The sequence below is a fragment of the Piliocolobus tephrosceles genome, chromosome 11 (genome assembly GCF_002776525.5).
Source record: "Piliocolobus tephrosceles isolate RC106 chromosome 11, ASM277652v3, whole genome shotgun sequence".
Lineage (NCBI taxonomy): Eukaryota > Metazoa > Chordata > Mammalia > Primates > Cercopithecidae > Piliocolobus > Piliocolobus tephrosceles.
The window spans coordinates 43,474,927-43,496,026 of record NC_045444.1 but is presented as its reverse complement, the minus strand read 5'-3'; the positions used below and the strand labels follow the sequence as shown (position 1 = coordinate 43,496,026).

At 37.6% G+C, this 21,100-nt stretch overlaps 1 protein-coding gene across 4 annotated transcripts in view; it reads left to right on the top strand.

The window, feature by feature from the left end:
* Nucleotides 1–21,100, top strand: part of ACVR1 (activin A receptor type 1) — a 142,687-nt gene that overhangs the window by 99,793 nt on the left and 21,794 nt on the right. For all 4 annotated transcript variants that reach the window (XM_023217409.2, XM_023217406.2, XM_023217408.2 and 1 more), the window contains 4 exons: nt 3,270–3,369; nt 6,962–7,108; nt 11,244–11,519; nt 16,445–16,642. In XM_023217409.2, the coding sequence (XP_023073177.1) occupies nt 3,270–3,369; nt 6,962–7,108; nt 11,244–11,519; nt 16,445–16,642 (721 nt within the window). The remainder of the gene's footprint in view (nt 1–3,269; nt 3,370–6,961; nt 7,109–11,243; nt 11,520–16,444; nt 16,643–21,100) is intronic.

Below are 21,100 nucleotides of genomic sequence, written 5' to 3'. Positions count from 1 at the left end.
GATATTCAACCAAATATATACCATTTTTGTCATTTCAACGTATAATTGATTAAAAAATTATTAATGTAAATTTTACATTCTTTCTGCTTTTGAAGTAAGTTTTCAAAATCTTGTGTGTATTTTACACCTATAGCATATATCAATTCACACCAACCACAGTTTCCTTGCTCATGGCAATGTGTGGCTAGTGACTTACCCATTGGACTGCACAGTGTTGGAAACCATTGTATTTATACATTAAAAAATTATTCTTTTGCATATTTTTAGATGATAGAATCACATTAAAAAGTGACTGTCTCCTTTTATTGACCTTTTAAAGTTGCTTACCAAGTGTTCATTTTAAAGACGCTTTGAACTTTAAGTGGGGAAAGGGTATCACTTGCTCTAAATAGAAGGTTATCATAAAGTGCAAAAGAAAAAATAATAGCATTCTATATGGATATTATGCTGAGTCTGATGCTTACTTTGAAAAAATTTGAGATTTGTGGGTAAGAGAGTGCAAGAGACATGCCAATACCAATTCGAGACTCTCTCCTTGTCACAATCTGATGAATTGAAAGGCAATCAAAGTAATAACTTTCTAATGTGATTCAGTGTTACTTAATGCCATTGCCCATGCGTATTTAAAATCATTTTGCAATAAGTCTTGTTCTGCTAGACAACAAGCTTCAAAGTGTCTGACAGTTCTGCAGTTACACTTGCCCTGCAGCTCCCCTTATACTGGAGAAGACTTCCCCTCACCAGTGGCCATCTGGGTAGCACAGATGCTACACCTGGACAATTGCAGGACCCACCTTTGGCAGGTTGTCACAAACATTCGGTAGTGCCTGATAAGGGCTGGGAAACATCCCATTCTACCACCTTCCCCATCACTGGGCCACTTTTTGGTATGTAAAAGGGGGAAGTAACCTTCTGTAGCTGCCATTTACCTACTGTTTAAACTGTGGTACAGTGGAACTGGGGAAAGAGAATGCAGTATAAGGACATTTCATTTCAAAAAGTAGAGAAATACAATTTTTTTTTGTTAGATATATACTTAGAAGTCTATTTCAAGCTTTAAGGAAAATTAAATGAGTTTATTGAGTTAGTAGCAAGAAGATGTGAGGATGAATCCTGACAAAGCTTTAGCAAAGCAAGATTCTAAAATAGGTTAGTTAGAACTTCATTCCTCAGAGCTGCTAACATAACTAATTACCAAGGGCAATAATAGGAATATCTGGTATAAATTACTGTTTAAATAGCTTTTAGAATTTTGAGAGAGGAATGGAGCATATGCCAAAATAGTCCTTTAAACTCAACCATGTCATGTGATAGTGTATCACGATATCATAACACAGTATAGAACGCTATTGCAAACAAGTTGTGATTATTGGTCTACATACTTGCTTATTTAAGCAATATGCTCATTTGCATGTTTCAACAAAGCATGCCCTTACTAAGCTGCACATCTACATTGAAAAACGAGCCTTGGCCATGCATGGTGACTCACGCCTGTAGTTCCAGCACTTTGGGAGGCCAAGGGGAAAGATCACTTGAGACCAGGGGTTCGAGACCAGCCTGGGCAATATAGTGAGACTCTGTCTTGAATTAAAGAAAAGAAAAGAACAAAAAGAAGGCTTGGCATCTGAGAGTTGAGATATATGTTTGTTAGTCTTGGGTTGATTATTTATTTTTCCTTCCTTAGGTCTATGAACAGGGTTTAGAAGCAGGATCATACATTATGAAAAAAATAACACATTAGTTTAATTTTCAGAATTATATTCTTCTCAAAAAAGAATGAATGAATAAGGAGAAAAAAGAACTGCAAGAGAGAAAATGGTTAGGGAGATATGAAACTCTGCTTCATCTACACTCATTTTCTTGTTGATTATCCCTTTTGTGGTTTTTAAGGGTTCTAAATTTCTTCCGTTGGATGTTCAGCTTTTGGTAATTTTGCCGATCAACAGTACTTCACAGTGGTGCTCAGAGGAAGTGAAAGAAGATGAAATTCATACAAATCAATGTATTGCTTTAGTAGGCCAGCCAAAATGTTTGGGAAAGGATGAGCTTTGGGAAATATTAACTCAATATTACTGCAACCCTACCTTTATCACCCATCGGCACGATATTGTTTATTACAAATAACCTGTGCCTGATACCTGTTTCTTGGCTTATGTTGAGAGTAAGAAGGAAAACTTTATCAATGAACTAACTGGGAATCTTTCTGCCAACACCTTCATTTGTAGACATTAACTTGGGGCACTGGTTTTATGTTTTCAATGAAAGCTTTATTTGTTTTCTTCTCTGATTTGTGAGTGATTCACATTAAGAAATGACAAGTAAGTGTTAATATAGTTTTGCTCCTCATCTACCTAAAAGGAAACCTCCAGCCAGGCAGCCCGTTGCTGCCTGAGCTTACCAATTTAATGATCCACATGGTCATTGGAGTCTTTTCGTTACAAATCACATTAGAGTTGTTTGTTCCTTATTCCTAGTTTGTTTGTTCCTAATTAGAGTTCCTTAGTTGGTATGGCAACTAAAGTGAATCATTTGACAGATACTTAGTGAGAATAGCAGAATATGGTAAACTATACCCAGTTCTTGAAGTTGAAGGGATGTCCCCCCCCTTTCTGTTCCACCTGCTATTCTCTCTACTGCTTCTCTTGTGCTCATCTCTGCTTCTTGGGCTTTCTGATTTATACCTTCAACTTTGTCTGCTCAGCTTCTTTCATTATATATTTTATTTGGAAACTCTGCATATAAGAAAGGACTACTTATCCTTTGGGAAAACCTATCATGTATTAGGTGAAGTGCTAGCTTCTAGTATTCCGAAGAAATAAAACCAGTCCTGGCCAGGTGTGGTGGCTCATGCCTGTAATCCCAGCACTTTGGGAGGCGAAGGCAGGTGGATCACCTGAGGTCAGGAGTTCAAGACCAGCCTGACCAACATGGAGTAATGCCATCTCTACTAAAAATACAAAATTAGCCGGGCGTTGTGGCACATGCCTGTAATCCCAGCTACTTGGGAGGCTGAGGCAGGAGAATAACTTGAACCCAGGAGGCGGAGGTTGCAGTGAGCCGAGATCGTACCTTTGCACTCTAGCCTGGGCAACAAGAGTGAAACTCCGTCTCAGGAAAAAAAAAAAAAGAAAGAAAACCAATCCACACTAACAGGCCATGTGTCCCGGATTGCTGCCCTTCATGTGAGTTACAATGTCGTGCATGCTAATATTCCAAAGTGGGAGCTATATTGGTCAACTGTTTCTTTTCCCCCTTGTCTTAAACCGCAGGATTTATTGGATCATTCGTGTACATCAGGAAGTGGCTCTGGTCTTCCTTTTCTGGTACAAAGAACAGTGGCTCGCCAGATTACACTGTTGGAGTGTGTCGGTAATTCTTTTTTTTTCCTTTCTTTGTGGGTAATATGCAGTGTGAGTTGTGTATTTGAAGTAAAAGATGGAACTTGGAAAATCTGCTTTTTGTTACCAGTTGTTTCCTTATTAAACTTATGAGATGTGGTCTCTATTCTGTATGACTCATGTTGGAGCACCTGAACTTGTTTAAGCTCTTATCAAAGGAGTCCATCACTAATGAGTACACAGAATGCCTCGTCAAAAGCTTTCAATTGTAAGTGGACCCTTTGGGATGGTGAGAGAATGCCTAAGAAATGAATTGATATGGTTGCTCCTTACCATAGGTATTGGATAATCTGAAGTAAGTAGGCTTTTGGACAATAAACTTGTTTATTGAAATTCTTTAATTCCTCTCATTCTTTTCTTCTTTTTGATGGGAATAATTAATGAAAATAATTAATGAAACCAATTCTAGCAAAGGGATCTTTATAACTCCTTTATTTAAATATGAGCTGTATACATGTCTCCATGACCTCTCACATTTTCCCCATACATGAACATATTTGTATGTGGACATAATCATGTTGTACATATAATTTATGTCCCTTTTTTTCAGTTTTAAGCTCATGAACATTTCATGTGTTTGTACACATCACAAATATTTTTGAAGATTATGTAGCTGTCCCTGAAATGACAGTGTCACTATAACTATACTGCTTGAAAAAGATTTTGCACACATTGCTTCTTTCTTTTGAGTTCTCAGAAAAAATTCCCAGGAATTGGGGGTTCCTGGGTCAAAATTTGTAAATTTTTTTAATAGTTTGTTTTATATGCTGCTGATTGGCTCTCTAGGAAGATGGTACAAAGTACCAATTTCCTGATTTTTGTTAGCTTTGCTTTTATGTGGCAGGTATTTGCAAGTTCCATAATCATTTTCCTAACTTTCTCTTTTAGACGACTTGCAGGGATGGCTGCCGTAGCATTCATGGGTTGGCAACGTCTCCACACCCTCTTCCTAGTGCTCATGGTTTCTGAGGGCTGGATTTTGCAGTTCCTGCCATTGCATCTTTTGCTTTGGGGAGGTGACCTCTAAGCTGTCCCCATCACTTGGCTGCTGTTCTCCAGATTTTTTTCTCGTTTTCTTGGAAAGAGGGACACCCCCAATCTGAGTAGTAGAAAGGGGGAAAGGCAGAGGTAGGAAGAGCAGTGGCTACCACCCTAAGACACAGGAGTAACCAGCAGGAGCTTGTTGGTCCTTTCTCTAGGTCTATAGCTATTGTCACTGTTTCCCACTTCTTGCTTCTCCACGGCAGATTGTGAGCAGAGAAAATAAAGATGGAAGAGCCCCAAATGAGCTCATTAATTTCAACCAGAGTTGTCCTCTTGTACAACTAGTATCTTACTTGATTATGAACAAAATTATCTGGATAGTGGTGGGAAGACATTGAGGGGGTACATTTCCCTGCCTCGTCTCCCCTGTCTACTCCTGTTCCATGCAAGCTATCGCAAGATTAGTCTTCAGAGATTGGCTCCAGAGTCCAAATGGCAAAAGAGTAATGCACCTTTAAAATATGTAGTTTCTGGTTCTATAGATACTCCTCAGCATTTTTTTTTGAAACAGTATAAATATCATTGTTGCGTTTTCTTGGGTTAGGACTAAAGACTTTAATAAAAGCATTGCCTTTCATTAGCTTGTAGTTAGTGTGTTCATGCGGTACAGCTTTTAGTAAAAATATACGTGATGAACTGCATGGATGGTGTGTTATTTTTGGTTCAAAAACATGGGAAGTTGGGGTAGGGGAGTCATTTCTGGATGATGATCAGTGAAACTACAACTTACAGGTGCCTTGAGGGAGCCTTTTTGTGGGGCTCCATGGCCAGGGTTTTTGAGCAGCTCTGCTTTTGTTTTAGGGGCTTCTGCATAATGATGAGTTTGCAAAAAGCATTTAACAACTTAAAAGCATTTGAAAACCATTGAAAAATATTTCTGTTTTAATTTACCTACCTCGACATTCATCTCCTGTTTTCTTTAAAACATCACCCAAAAAAAGGATGTGAGGTAATTTTATGTCCACAATTCCCTGGGATATTTTGCTGTCATCCCTAATGACAAAATGAGGACAAAGGGAAAATAAAGATGCAAAATAGAACCAAAGACAGGAAAAGGTTAGCATATCGTTTTCTGGCAGCCAGTATTGGTAGTATCTTAGCGCTAGCCCTCATCTTGAGCTGTAAATGCTGGGCAAATTGCTATGACTTTATTAAAAGGAATCCTGTACTAAATTATATTTGTGTGACCCAACAGTGGCCCACAGTGAGCACTTGTTAGCCACATTCAACATCCTTTTGGGTTAGTTGTTGGTATTTAATAGGGACATTATTTTTTGTCAGGTAATCTAGATTTAGTGATTGTGATTATGATTCAGGTGTATCTCCTGGACAGACCTGCTTCTCTCTCCATGTTTGGGTTTTCAGTGGCTTAGTGTTCTAGCAAATAACTGTATTCCTGTATATGCAGGTGGTGCTGCAGCTGCTTATTAGAAGCTGTGTGATTCCAGCAGCCACTTGCCTGGGTAGAAAGCCCCACTGCCCTCCAAGTTAGATCTCTTGCCTTGTTATCTAGGCTGATTATACCCCTTGTTGATCCTCATAGTCTTGTGGTAATTACCTCCTCCTCCAACCTCCCTGATCACCCCTACCTATAATTAAAGAGACGAATGAAAGAGGGAACATATAGCTGACAAGCTGACAAGTGTGTTGCTGCTGCAAGAGGGGGCCACGCACCAAACAGATGAGATCACAAGTAGAGTTGCCACGTTTTCCAAAATGTGTTCTCCAAGTAGCCTTTTCAGTGTAGCCCATCTGTAGCATCACAGGAGCTGTCTGACAAACAAATACCCATGACCAGTATCAGAAGAAGTCAGAACTGTTCTGGGATTATGTATTTAAGACTTTGCAAATCCTCTTTTTTGAAATATATCTTCCGCCAAGAAATCTTTATGGATGGCAGTGGCTGCTTGTCGATCTCCTACACAGCATTGTGTTTTGGTTTGTTTTTGTTTTTTAATCCTTCGAACACACATTTTAAACTTAATTGTTCTCCTTTGTGGAAAAAATGCATATCTAAATTCACCAATTTGGACAGTGCCTATGTTGATCCTGTGTGAAGGGAAGGAACCAAGGAAGGAATTCAGTTTACTGATGTATACTTTTTTGGCTTTCGGAACACAATTGAAATTTAATAATCTGTACCATTTCATAAGTTTTACTTTCAAGTGTTTTAAAAGTCATATGCATTTTATACCTTTCAACAGAGGGATTTAAATGTAAACTGAGTAATTAGCAGCTAATTATACAATGCAGATACAGAAGGCAGTTTGTTATCACAATATGGTAGATGAGAGGGGCAGCTTCCACCTTATTTTTGTATGTCTTTATAGGCCAAAAAAAAAAAAAAAAACTAAAAAATAAAGGTTGTGATATTTATATTCCCAAGCTGAGTTTCTCCAGTAAGCAATGGGAGGGATTAAGAGTTGCAGGCACTAAATTAATTGGCTTATTCTTAATGATGGGCTGGCCACCTCCAAAATGCCTACTGTTCTGTGTCACCTATGTTTTGTTTTCCATAGGGAAAGGCAGGTATGGTGAAGTGTGGAGGGGCAGCTGGCAAGGGGAGAATGTTGCCGTGAAGATATTCTCCTCCCGTGATGAGAAGTCATGGTTCAGGGAAACGGAATTGTACAACACTGTGATGCTGAGGCATGAAAATATCTTAGGTAAGTACAAGGATAACCCCCTCGTTAATTGTATCTAGGGAGAAATAATTGTCCGCCTTTGCTCTCTCCGTTTTGGTGAATGTGAATTTGAGAGTGTCTCCTAAAAAGCAATATAGGGATCCTTAGCATTTATATGCTATTTAATTTTCTCAAACACCAATTTCTTATTTAAATCTGCAAATAAGTTTAAGACTCTCTGGATGATGAAAAGGAAATCCACTAGTGCTAATTCTTATTCCTACATCTGCAGATCGTTATTTAAATAACAAAAATTTGCCCCATATTGTTCACTTCAAGGCTCATTGGTTGTTCTACTTACCCCACCCTTTTTGAATATTTATTACTTGAATCAAACTAAGAAAGATCTTTGGACTATTTCCTAGAGATTCACAGCTCCCAGGGATATCGTAATTAAATGCACATTCCCTCAAACTAGGCATCATTTTTAAAACCCAGATTTTCAGAGGGATTCAGGATACATTTTAATTTAGAAACTAAAGCTTAGCAACATTTGTGAAATATGTAAAGTGCCCGCTGAAATACTGCTATGGCAGTATAAAGGGTGAGCACACTCCTTAGGCCCATTGACTTCTATATTTTTGAAAAGTTTCTCCAAATGTGTTTATACTGATACATGTATGGTGAATGCTGCCTGGAGTGCTTCTTCAGTAGTGGATATAAAGTTTATATAGAATTTAACTCTGTATAGAATAGTGTTGGCCACCTTATGGCTATTGGATTAGGTCTGGCTCATAGGAAGGCCATTGCCAAAATTTATTTCTATTTTAGCACTGCCAATTTAGTATTTAAATGAGTCAAGTTGTCTGCAAATAATGATTTGACAGTTGTCCAAAGCTTCAAAGCTTTGCTTCCATGGTGTGGTAGTGATGTTCCATCTCAAAATTGTTTCAGTTTCTGTAGTTGATTTCTCACTTTTGCTTACCCATCGGGTCCTAGTCATCACTTAATCCTCCTCACCTCAGCTGTCAGCTTTCCCTTTCCAATTCATCTCTCCACTTGGAGTTGTCTTCCATTGGGGAGCAGAGATAATTCTGTTCAGTGTCTTTGATGGCTGGTATTCAAGACTCCCTGGTTTGGGGCTCCAAGGAATCACTTAACCATCCTTTACAAGTATGCCCCATTCCGTTACTACTAATACTGACCGTTCTTTGAGCTCGCCACAAACATTTAGGTCTCATTGTCCTTCCTCAGGTTGCTCTTGATCACTCACTGTCCCTTTCACATCCTCCAACAATTCCTTCCTCCGTCAAAACCTCTTGGCCCCCTTTAGTTTTGCCCTGTGGAATTAATTGTGCTTTTTTGCATCCCCTCACTTTGTACCTCTGTTCTAACTCTTACCACACACTGCCTTGTGTTGCAGTTAAATGTCTGTGTAACAAGAATAGCAACAGTCGTGACAACAAACATGTAATGGATCATTACTACGCGGTAACTACGGGTGCATTATGTGCATTTTGTTGTGAATCTTCACCATGACCGTAAGAGAATAGATACTCTCGTTTTCCCAGTTTTAAATGTTGAGATAACCAATATATACAGAGAGGTGAAATAGTGGAGGTGGGAATTACACCAGGCAGCCTAACTCTTAACCACAGTTTTGTACTCAAAACACAAACATTCCATAAAAGTAATCTAGAATCGTGAAGCAAGCGAAGTTATATAATTCACGCTTAAGAGATAAACAGTTAAAAAGAAAAAACCTGATTATTTAAAAGTATTTTTTTCCTGATGGTCTAGAGCATAATTAATGGGGCAGATAAAATTCTTCCCTAAGACCTAAGGGGCTTAGTGAAGGTGAGATAATACAAATGTATTTGTTTACTATTTATTTATTTAATGAGAAGCTCCTTTTTCTTGGGGGAGGAAATCAATAGAGGCTACACAGATATATAACAGTAATTTAATTTCTTTTGAGTGGTGCTGTTAGAGTTGGGGGTATTTTTTAAGAAAATCATTACAGATTAGTATTATTTGGTTCATAAACTGTTAAAGCAGAAACATTTTCTTTATTAAGAATAACTAATGTCCAAGAACACATTTTGATGCATATTTTGGCCAGCTAATGGCTCCAAGAGAAGCAGCTTCAAGGGGAAAAAGCAGATTGGGGAGTAGGCAAGGAGTGGGAGACTCAGGGCTGGCCATGGGAATAGGCTTAGAGGAAGAGAGAGAAAGAAGTAGAGGGTGAAGGTGCTAAAATATTATTCAGTTTGCTTTGCATATGTCCCTCAGGCGAAAATGTGAAATTATTTTTTCTCTGAATAGAAATCATTTGTTTGGGGACAATATGGCGTAGTCGGTAAGAGTCTGGGTTCTAGAATCAGACCTACAGGAATCTAATATCAATGATGTGATCTACTTACTTCATGTGGTTTTTGAAGGATTGCATATAAAGTTCCAGGCACATAGTACTCAATAATTATTAACTGCTTCTGTTGTGGTTGCCGACGATGAAGATGTTGATGATCAAATAGGGGACCTTTCTTGGCTCACAGAGCCTTCCTATGCAAGGTATGAGGACAGCTAGCACCAAATTCAGAGTTGATAGCGACTTAAATAGCTATGTGATCCTTGGCATCTCCCAGCAGCAACTTTATTATCTGTAAAATGAGCATAATGATGTCTTTCTTACCAGCTTGTTGAGAAAAATCTCATGAGAAAATATATGTGAAAGTGACATAAATTTTATATAAAGTACTATGCAAGTATAAAGCATTTTAATGTATTTTCTCTTACATTTTCATAAGTCATTTAATTCTTCCTCAAGCCATATCCGTCTTAAATTTTTTTTTTTCTCACTTCTTTTTAAGTCCCAAACTTCACTGTCTACCAGCGTGGTTCATATATGTGAGAATAATCCTAGAAAGGCACCTCTGTAGCAGAAAAGGCAAGCACACGTCGCAATTTATTTCATAAGTTAGGAAGTGCCCCTAACTTCCAGACAGTCTTCTGCATGCTCAAAAGTTCCCTCCAGATGTCTAGAAAAATCTCGTCCGGGCTGATAGCGATGGCTCACGCCTGTAATCCAAGCACTTTGAGAGGCCAAGGCGGGTGGATCACCTGCAGGTCAGGAGTTTGAGACCAGCCTGGCCAAAATGGGGAAACCTCATCTCTACTTAAAATATAAAAATTTAACCAGGTGTGGTGGTGGGCCTCTGTAATCCCAGCTACTCAGAAGGCTGAGGCGGGAGGATCGCTTGAAACCAGGAGGCGGAGGTTGCAGTGAGCCAAGATCACACCATTGCACTCCAGCCTGGGCAACAAGAGTGAAACTTCGTCTCAAAAGAAAAAGAAAAATCTCCAACCTCTTCATCCACATTTGTCAGTCTCTCACTTTACTTCAAGACCAGTTGAGTTGCTACTTCCTAATGGAAGCCTATTGTAACATCTAGTCTGAATTACTATAATTTCCTGCTCTGGGCTCACGTTGCCTTTTGAAGATATATATTATAGTACTTTTCACATTTTATTGTAATGTTTTCGTTTTTACACCTGTCTTCGGCCAACAAACACTATCATCTTGGTTTTTCTGTGTGTGACTGACAGAGAGCATCATAAATGCTCATTATATTTGGTTGGTTTCTTTTTTAATTTTGTGAATCAGTCAATCATTTAATGTAAACTCGCCCCCTTTATTTTACATTTGAGCAGACATAGGCTAGGGAGCCTAATTGAGTTGCCCAGTATTACACAAGTAAATCACAGGCAGAGTCAGGACTAGAATACAGTACTCAGGTTTTAGGTTTGGTGTTCTTTTAGGATGGTTGATGAATGACCTGTTCCTAAAATATCAACATGCTGAAGGGCTTGGCACTATCGTTATGGGTGAGCACAAAGATATTATTGCTATCTGAATCTTAAGGAATGCAAAATATTCTTTAAAGTATTGCTTATAATGAAATGAATATGAACTTTTCCTATTAGCAGTGCCCTTTTAAGGAATAAATGCTGTTATTTTTCTCTGTCGATGCTTCTGTAAACCCCCTCTTAGGGCAATTGGTCAGTTTAATTACTTTTTGTTACAGATGACATTTACTGTGTACGTTGCTGTTTCTAAATACTTAAAGTTATAATGTGGAATTCTCATGTGTATTAATTTTGTTCTTGGTCTCTTCAGGTTTCATTGCTTCAGATATGACATCAAGACACTCCAGTACCCAGCTGTGGTTAATTACACATTATCACGAAATGGGATCGTTGTACGACTATCTTCAGCTTACTACTCTGGATACAGTTAGCTGCCTTCGAATAGTGCTGTCCATAGCTAGTGGTCTTGCACATTTGCACATAGAGATATTTGGGACCCAAGGGAAACCAGCCATTGCCCATCGAGATTTAAAGAGCAAAAATATTCTGGTTAAGAAGAATGGACAGTGTTGCATAGCAGATTTGGGTAAATTTCTAAAAATATTTTTTCATTACCAGTTTTACTTTTGTTTCCATGTTTAGCTGAGTTGCATCTCTCCCCCACAACACGTTATGCAAAATTTCAAACATGCAGAAAAGTTGAACATTTACAATGAACACCTTTATACCCACCACGTAGATTCTCACATTAACATTTTACTATCCTTAAGCATTATTACATATTTATTAATCTATTAATCTCCCATCCATCAGTCCAACTCAACCTTTGATAGAGTTCAAAGTAAATTGCAGACAAAGGAATTCTTTCTTCTGATGATTTCAGCGTGTACACTAGTAGATCATTGACAAGAATGCATTATTTGCTTTTTCTTTTTTCAGGTAAAATTTATATACTGTGAGATATACAAATTTTAAATACTGTCTGAGAGTTATGACAAATGTTGTAAAACCCAAATCCCTGTTGAGATACAGAGTTTCCCATTACTCTTGACAGTTACCTCACTCTCATTTAGTCAGTCCCTGCCACACCCCACTTCAGAAGTAACCAGTACTTTTGCATTCTGATTTCACAAACCTTCACATAAAGTAGGTGCACAATAAATACTCTGTAGAATTAGTTTGTCTTAAAAGTGGTCTCTAAAATCATTCTGTAACCAAGGCAAAAGAATCAAGTTAAGAAATAGGAAAATAATCCCCAATGGATTCACTCTTTTCCCTGTTAGGATAGCTCATTCTTATGGTGTTAGAGTAGTACTCAATGTAGTTTTAATTGCATTATAAATAAGAGTATTTTCATGTATAGTGACATTTTATATAAAACCATGTTCTTCCTGGATTCCTGGAATATTGACTGAATAATTGTGCTAATGAGAACTGAATTATAATAACTATATTCAATTCAGTGAACTATTCAGGGCCTTCTACTTGATTAAACATGGTTTATATGATATTCATATTATTGCAATTATTGTTAGACTGATAAAGGTTTAGACAAAAATAGCTTTAATTATGTAAGTAACAACGTTTATTTTTGTTTGTTTTTAAACATAAGGGATTTGACATGTTAGGAAAATTTACTTCCTTTGAATCCTTTTAAAGTCTTTGCTTTTACATTGAGAAATTACAATGTTTCCCAAGCAGGAGAAGAAAGATTTTAGGATAAGCATTGAAAGAGCATGGCCCTAAAGTTTTTTGCAGGCATTTTTAGTTGTGGTGTAGAGGACTTTTATGGCTTATTTCATGGCTCTTAGAGCCAGGGTGATTTGGGTTTAAATTCTGGCTTTCTTAATTACTAACCCTGTATATTTGTGCAAGTCTGTTTATCTATTTACCTGGCCCGAGTACTGACACTGCTTTCACTCAGTGAGACAGGGACAGTGAGGGCGAAGGCGGGTGGGGTTGGGAGTTAGCCAAGAGGAACTCCAGGGTTTGACACCGTGCCCTGTACTTCTGCGTTATTAGAAACTTTCATAACAGTGTGATCGTGGCCGGGTGTGGTGGCTCACGCCTGTAATCCCAGCACTTTGGGAGACTGAGGCGGATGGATCACTTGAAAGGTTAGGAGTTCAAGACGAGCCTGGCGAACATGGTGAAACCCCGTCTCTACTAAAAATACAAAAAAAAGAAAAAAAATTAGTCGAGCATGGTGACGCATGCCTGGAATCCCAGCTACTGGGGAGGCTGAGGCAAGAGAATTACTTGAACCCAGGAGACAGAGGTTGCAGTGAGCTGAAGTCGTGCCATTGCACTCCAGCATGGGCGACAGAGCTAGACTACGTCTAAAAAAAAAAAAGAAAAAAAAAACCAATGTGATTGTATATTACTCATATAACTAAAAAATAAGCCCACGTCACAGGATTCTGGTAAGGCCCAGAAATATTATAAATGTCTGGTAATAATAAGGATTCAAGTTGTAGCTTCTGTTATAATCCAGTGGTCTGGGGAGGGTGGACAAATCGAGTTGGCTCTTGGTTTTGGTTTATGGGACTTGGTAGGGAAGGAGTTGAGGGGAACTTTGCAGTAAGTCCAGGTAATTAATTCTTCAACTACATTTCTTTTGGCTTGTAACTTTCCAATTAGATATATGGGTTTGTATAAAAATCTGTTAAGGAGTTATTATTCAGGATATGGTAAACAGTGCGGTACAGGAAACAACTCTTGTAAGACCATGATTTGTATATAACTTTTCAGTGTATACCTAGCAATTAAGGATCGCATATTAGAAATAGTGTTCTATGATTAATCCTGCAAAAAGGTCAGTATTCTATTTATTAATTGGTTGAGAGAGGATCTTATTCTGTTGCCCATGCTGATCATAGGTCACTGCAGCCTCACTGGGTTGAAGCGATCTTCCTGCCTCAGCATTCCAAAATGGCTGGGACCCCAGATGTGCACCACAACACCTGGCTAAGTACTTTTTGTTCTTAGTAGAAATGAGGTCTCACTATGTTGCTCGGGCTGATCTCGAACACCTAAGCTCAAGTGACAATCCCATCTTGGCCTCCCGAAATGTTGAGATTACAGATGTGAGCCACTGTGCCTTGCCTATTTTTCTAACTTTTTATTATTAAAAAATTCAAATATTATAATGATCACTTAAATCCCAAACACCTAGATTCAAAAATTGTTAAAATTTTGCCATGTTTGCTTTATCAGTCTGTGGCTGTGTGTATATTTTCGCCAGTCCATTTGAAAATAAAGTGTTACAGGCATCACAACACTTTACCCCTCAATACTTCAAAATTCATCCCTATTTTTATTCTATCCCAAAATTGCAAAATACTTAAAAATGCATCTTCTTCATAATCAGTTTATCATATCTACAAATTATTGATAACTCTCTAGTATCATTTTATATTTATTTTCAGATATTTTCAGTTTTTTCAAAGAAGAACTCAGCCAAAGTTTACAAATTGCATCTGGTTGTTTTGTCATCTTTAGTGTAAAAATCACTTATTAGTAAGAAGAAATTACTTGTAAAATTTAGCAGCTTAAAACAACACAGATTTGTTATCTCACACAGTCCCTTCAGGGTCAGGAATCTTGGAATGACTTAGCAGTGTGGTTCTGGCTCAGGGTCTTATGGAGGTTGCAGTCATCTGAATGCTCAACTGGAGCTGGAGGTTCCAACTCTATGACGACACACTTACAGCCATGATTGGCAGCAGGTCTCAGTTCCTTGCCGGGGGACCTCTCCACAGGGCTGCTTGAGTGTCTTCATAACATGGTGCATGGTGAGCTGAGAGGTGTATGGTGAGCTGAACAGGAAGCCTTTTATAATTTTGTAATGTCTTTTATATTCTAATTGCGAAGATATGCACTGTCACTTCTGCCACATTCTATTCAATAGTCCAACATACACTCAAAGGATGGGGAATTATGCCTCACCTGGAGATCCTAGCTGTGGTGGCTTTAAAATATGTCCACAAGGTCTTTGAAGCTTCTCCCATCTTCCGAATATCTCCATGTTCTATTTAACCTGCACCTTTTAAATATTCTGATATTTTGACTGTTTGGTTCTGCAAATGGTGGAGGGGCATACAGTAGTCCCCTCTTTTCCATGGGGAATACCTTCCAATACTCTCAGTGGATTCCTGAAACGCAGGATAGTACCAGATTCTATATATATTATGTTTTTTCCTGTTACATACCTACTATAGTTTAATTTATAAATTAGGTACAGTAAAAGATGAACAACAATAACATAATAAAATGGAACAATGATAGCAGTATGCCATAATAAAATTTATGTGAATATGGTCTCTCTCAACATATCCTAATCGTACTGTACTCACCTATTTTTGGACTGTAGTTGACTGTGGGTAACTGAAGAATAAGGCAGGGACTATTGCATAGGATTTGGGAAATGTTCACAGTGTCTGCAGAATCTTGGGGTTGATTATAAAAACAGGTGAAAGAGGAACACTGTCTGTTTTAGTCTAATGCAATTGCCAGTATCTTTGCTAATTATTAAGGATGAGATAAGGTGTGCTGGCTCCCTGATGTTATATGAAATTGTCATCTCGCACATTCAAAGCCGTGGAGTGGAAGGTGAAGCATTCTCTGTAGTCAGCTTGAGAGATCACCAAGGGATATTTGCATTGCAGTGGTTTACAGGGACTGCTTGCTCTAGTTTGGCACTTTTCATTACAACAAATGTTATAGGAATCATTTTCAGTCAGTCTGCATATGCATCAATAACATAAAGTCATCCACAAATACAGCATGCATGTATCTGTCTCCCCACTGGCCAGTGAAGAAAGCCTGTCTCCCTAATTGACTGAGGAATTCTGGAATGAATCATGGTTTAAGAAAGCATTTGAAAGCCATTTAACCTTTCATTTAACCAGAGTTGTGCTTTCAACTGAGGTCCAGTTAAATGCTGTCTGTTTCCATGATTCTAGAGAAAGGCTTGTGGGTTTGGTCAGCATTATTGCTCAGATAAGCAGCTCTTCCTTTAGGAATAAAGCAGTGCTTATAGCAATCTGCCCTTTATGTCGTGATAAATTACTTTAAATGCTCTATCTCACACTGTTGGAAATTTGTGTTTGGAGACTAGTAAGAGCAGTGGTGGAGCTTGAGAGCTTAATTTGCTGCTTGTTAAGCCACTTAGAGGCTCACATTTAACATGTGAGCCTGTTTTCCTGTGGACTTCAAACATTGGCCACGTTGGTTTAGTGCATTGGTCTACCATATACCCAAAACTTTGCATCTCTTCGAGGTTCATATATTAACCTAATAGCCTCAGAATGTTTCTGACATGTAGTCTCTTTTCTGCTCTCACCCCAGAAATAATCACAAAGGGCATTCTAGGGATTATTCTGAGTGTAATGCAACAGTGACCCTGGATCCACAAGAGGGCACTTTTGATTGGGGTTGGTTTAAAATCCTTCAGCAGCCCCTTATGAGAAAGGAAGTGGTTTGATTACATTGTTATCTTCTTCCTTTCAGGCCTGGCAGTCATGCATTCCCAGAGCACCAATCAGCTTGATGTGGGAAACAATCCCCGTGTGGGTACTAAGCGCTACATGGCCCCCGAAGTTCTAGATGAAACCATTCAGGTGGATTGTTTCGATTCTTACAAGAGGGTCGATATTTGGGCCTTTGGACTTGTTTTGTGGGAAGTGGCCAGGCGGATGGTGAGCAATGGTAGGTATCTAATCTAATATTGTCTTAATCCAAGTTCTCTTGATCCAGCTACCTTTAAAAGGACTGAAGGGACTACTGAAGTTCACATTGTTCTTTGAATCATACTTGTCAAGTTATAGGCATTCGTATTTGATTTATGGCTGGTAGATGGAGTGTAATGACTTTTATGTTTGAAATACACCACAGTAAGTGATGGTTGAAACCAGTATTTCTGGAGAGACCAGCCATTCCTTGGTTTTTCTTTGGATTTGTTTCATATTTCTTTTCTTTTAAATTTTAAAAATTGATACATAATACTTGCATTTATGGGGTACATGTGATATTTTGATAAATGTATGTAATATGTAGTGCTCAAATCAGGGTATTTAGGCTGTACATCACATTTATCTTTGTGTTGGGAACATTTCAACTAGTCTCTTCTAGCTATTTTGAAATATATAGTATATTATTGTCAACTATAGTCATGCTACTGTGCTGTTGAACATTAGAACCTATTTTTTCCATCCACCTCTATGTTTGTACCCGTTAACCAATGTCTCTTCATCCCACTGCCATCCTCACCCGTATTCCCCAACCTTCTCAGCTTCTGGTAACTATCATTCTACTCTCTACCACCATGAGATCAACGTTTTAGCTCCCATATATGAGTGATAACTGGCTGTATTTGTCTTTCTGTATCTGACTGATTTCATTTAACATAATGACCTCCAGTTCCATCCATGCTGCTGCAAATGACAGGCTTTCATTCTTTTTTGATGGCTGAATACTACTCTATTAATGTATATTTACCACATTTTCTTTATCCGTTCATCCATTGATGGTCTCTTAGGTTGATTCCATATCTTGTGTATTGTAAAGAGTGTTGCAATAAATACGGAAATGTAGATATCTCTTTGATATACTGATTTCCTTTGCTTTGGATAAATACCCAGTAGTGAGATTGCAGGATCTTATGGTAGCTGTATTTTTAGTTTTTTGAGAAATCTCTATACTGTTTTCTGTAATGAGCCTATTTGTTTATATTCTCGCCAACAGTGTGTAAGAGTTCACTTCTCTCTGCATTCTCACCAGCATTTGTTATTTTTTGTCTTTTTGATAGTAGTCATTCTAATTGGGGTAAGATGATATCTCATTGTAGTTTTGATTTGCATTTCTCTGATGATTAGTGATGTTGAGAATTTTTTCATGTACCAGGTGGTCATTTATATGACTTCTTTTGAGAGATGTCTGTTGAGAACCTTTGCTCATATTTTAATGAAATTATTTTTTTGTTGTTGTTAAGTTGTTTGAGTTCCTTGTATATTCTAGATAATAGCCTCCTGTCAGATGAATAGTTTGTAGATATTTTCTCCCATTCTACAGGTTGTCTTTTTGCTCTATTGATTGTTTCCTTTGTTGTATAGAAGCTTTTAAGTTTAATCTCATTTATCTGTTTTTGTTTTTGTTGCCTGTGCTTTAGAGGTCTTAGCCATAAAATCTTTGCCTATACCAATGTCATCAAGTGCTTCCCCTGTGCTTTCTTCTAGGATTTTTATAGTTCGGGGTCTTAAATTTAAGTCTTTAATTGGTTTTGAGTTGATTTTTTTTTTTTTCTCTCTTTTTTTTTTTGAGACAGAATCTCGCTCTGTCACCCAGACTGGAGTGCAGTGGTACCATCTCGGCTCATTGCAACCTCTGCCTCTGGGGTTCAAGCCTCCTGAGTAGCTGGGATTATAGGCGTGTGCCACCACACGCAGCTAATTTTTTTATATTTTCAGTAGAGACAGGGTTTCAGCATGTTGGCCAGGCTAGTCTCGAACTCCAGACCTCGTGCTCTGCCCACTTTGACCTCCCAAAGTGCTGGGATTACAGGCATGAGCCACCATGCCCGGCCGAGTTGATTTTCTTATGTGGTAGGAGATAGGAGTCTGATTTCATTCTTCTGCATATAGCTATCCAATTTTCCCAGCACCATTTATTGAAGAGGGTATCCTTTCCCCAAATTATGTTCTTGATGCCTTTGTTGAAAAATATGTGGATTTATTTCTGGTTTCACTATTCTGTTCCGTTAGTCTATGTGTCTGTTTTTATACCAATACCATGCTGTTTTGACTACTATAGTTTGATGTAATATATTTTGAAGTCAGGTAGTGTGATGCCTCCAGCTTTGCTCTTTTTGCTCAATATTGCTTTGGCTATTTGGAGTCTTTTGTGGATTCATACAAATTTTAGGATTGTTTTCTCTGTTTCTATGTAGAATGTCACTTGTATTTTGATAGAGTTTGCTTTGAATCTGTAGGCTGCTTTGGGTAGTATGGTCATTTCAGCAATATTCATTTTTCCAGTTCGTGAGCATGGGATGTTTTTCCATTTGTTCGTATCCTCTTCAACTTTTTTCATCAGTAGTTTTTCTTGTAGAGGTTTTTTACCTCATTAGTTAAATTAATTCTTAGATTTTTTTTTTTTTTTTTTTGGTAGCCATTGTAAATGGGATTGCCTTCTTGATTTCTTTTTCAGCCAGTTTGTTGTTGGTATATAGAAACAGTACTGATTTTTGTATGTTGATGTTCTTAACCTGTAACTTTACTGAACTTATCAGTTCTAAGATATTTTGGTGAGTTTTAGATTTTTCTAGATAAAAGATTATGTCATCTGCAAAGAGGGACAATTTGACTTCCCTTTTTCCACACTGAATGCCTTTTATTTCTTTGTCTTGCTTAATTGTTCAGGCTAAGGCTTCTGGTACTATTTTGAATAAGAATGGTGAAAGCAGGCATTTTTGTCTTGTTCCAGTTCTTAGAGAAAAGGCTTTCAACTTTTCCCCATTCAGTATAAATTTACCTGTGAGTTTGCTGCATATGGCCCTTATTATGTTGAAGTTTGTATATTCCTTCTATACTTGCTTTGTTGAGAGTTTATATCATAAAGGGATGTTGAATAGATACAGAATTTTTCTGCATCTATTGAGATGATCATAAGGTTTTTGTCTTTGATTCTGTTGATGTGATATATCACATTAATTGATTTGCATATGTTGAACCTTCCTTGCATCCCAAGGATAAATCCCACTTGATCATGATGTGTTATCTTTTTGATGTGTTGTTGGATTCAGTTTGCTTGTATTGTGTTTAAGATTTTTGCATCTATGTTCATTAGGGATATTGGCCTGTAGTTTTCTTTTTTTGTTGTGGTGTCCTTGTCTGGTTTGGTATCAGGGTAATTCTGGACTCAGAATGAGTTAGGGACAATTCAGTATTGTCCTATTGAACAGAATAGTTCACTATTGAACTATTCTTCAATTTTTTTGGAATAGTTTGAGAAGAATTGCTGTTAGTTCTACTTAGGCTTGGAAGAGTTCAGCAGTAAAGTCATCCAATCCTGAGGTTTTCTTTATAGGGATACTTTTTATTACTGACTCAATCTTGTTACTTATGGATTGTTCAGTTTTTAAATTTTCTTTTGGTTCCATCTTGGTAGATTATATCCATTTCCTCTAGGTTTTCCAATTTGTTTGTAATAATCTCTGATGATTTCTGTATTCCTGTGGTATCGCCTATAATGTCTTCTTTTTTGTTTCTGATTTTATTTACTTGGGTCTTCTCTCCTTGTTTCTTGGTTAGAGTAGTTAACAGTTTATCAGTTTTGTTTACCTTTCCAACAAACTAACTTTTTATTTCATTAATCCTTTGTATGATTATTACTTTTTGTTCTCCATTTTGTTTAGTTTTGCTGTGACCTTTCTTACTCTATTAAATTTGGGTTTGATTTGTTCTTGCTTTTCTAGTTCCTGGAGGCCCATCTTTAATTTGGAATCTTTCAACTTTTCTGATTAGGTGTTTATTGCTACAGACTTACCTGTTATCACTTCTTTTGTTGTATCCCATGGGCTTTGGTATGTTGTGTTTCTGTTTTTATTTGTTTCAAGAATTTTCTTTATTTCCTTCTTAATTTCTTCATTGACCCAGTGGTTGTTCAGGAGCATGTTTTTAAATTTCCATGTGTTTGTACAGTTTCCAGAGTTTCTCTTGTTATTCATTTCTAGTTTTATTCCATTTGTTGAGACTTGTTTTGTGGCCTAACATATGGTCTATTCATGTGCTGATGAGAATAATGTGTATTCTGTAGCTGTTGGATAAAATGTTCTGTAAATGCCTGTTAGGTCCATTTGGTCTAAAGTACATTTTAAATCCAATGTTTCTTGGATTTTCTGTCTAGATGATCTGTTCAGTGCTAAGAGTAGGATGTTGAAGTCCCCAACTATTATTGTATTGGAGTCTGTTTGTCTCTTTAGGTTTAATAATACTTGCTTTGTATAAAAATGCTCCAGTGTTGGGTGCATATATATCTAGAATCATGATATTCTCTCTCCCTTTATCATTATACAGTTGACCTGGTACATCACAGGCGTGAGCTGCATGATTTTTTCAACCACACGTGAACAACAACAACAAAAATACAGTATTTGTGGGATGCAAAACT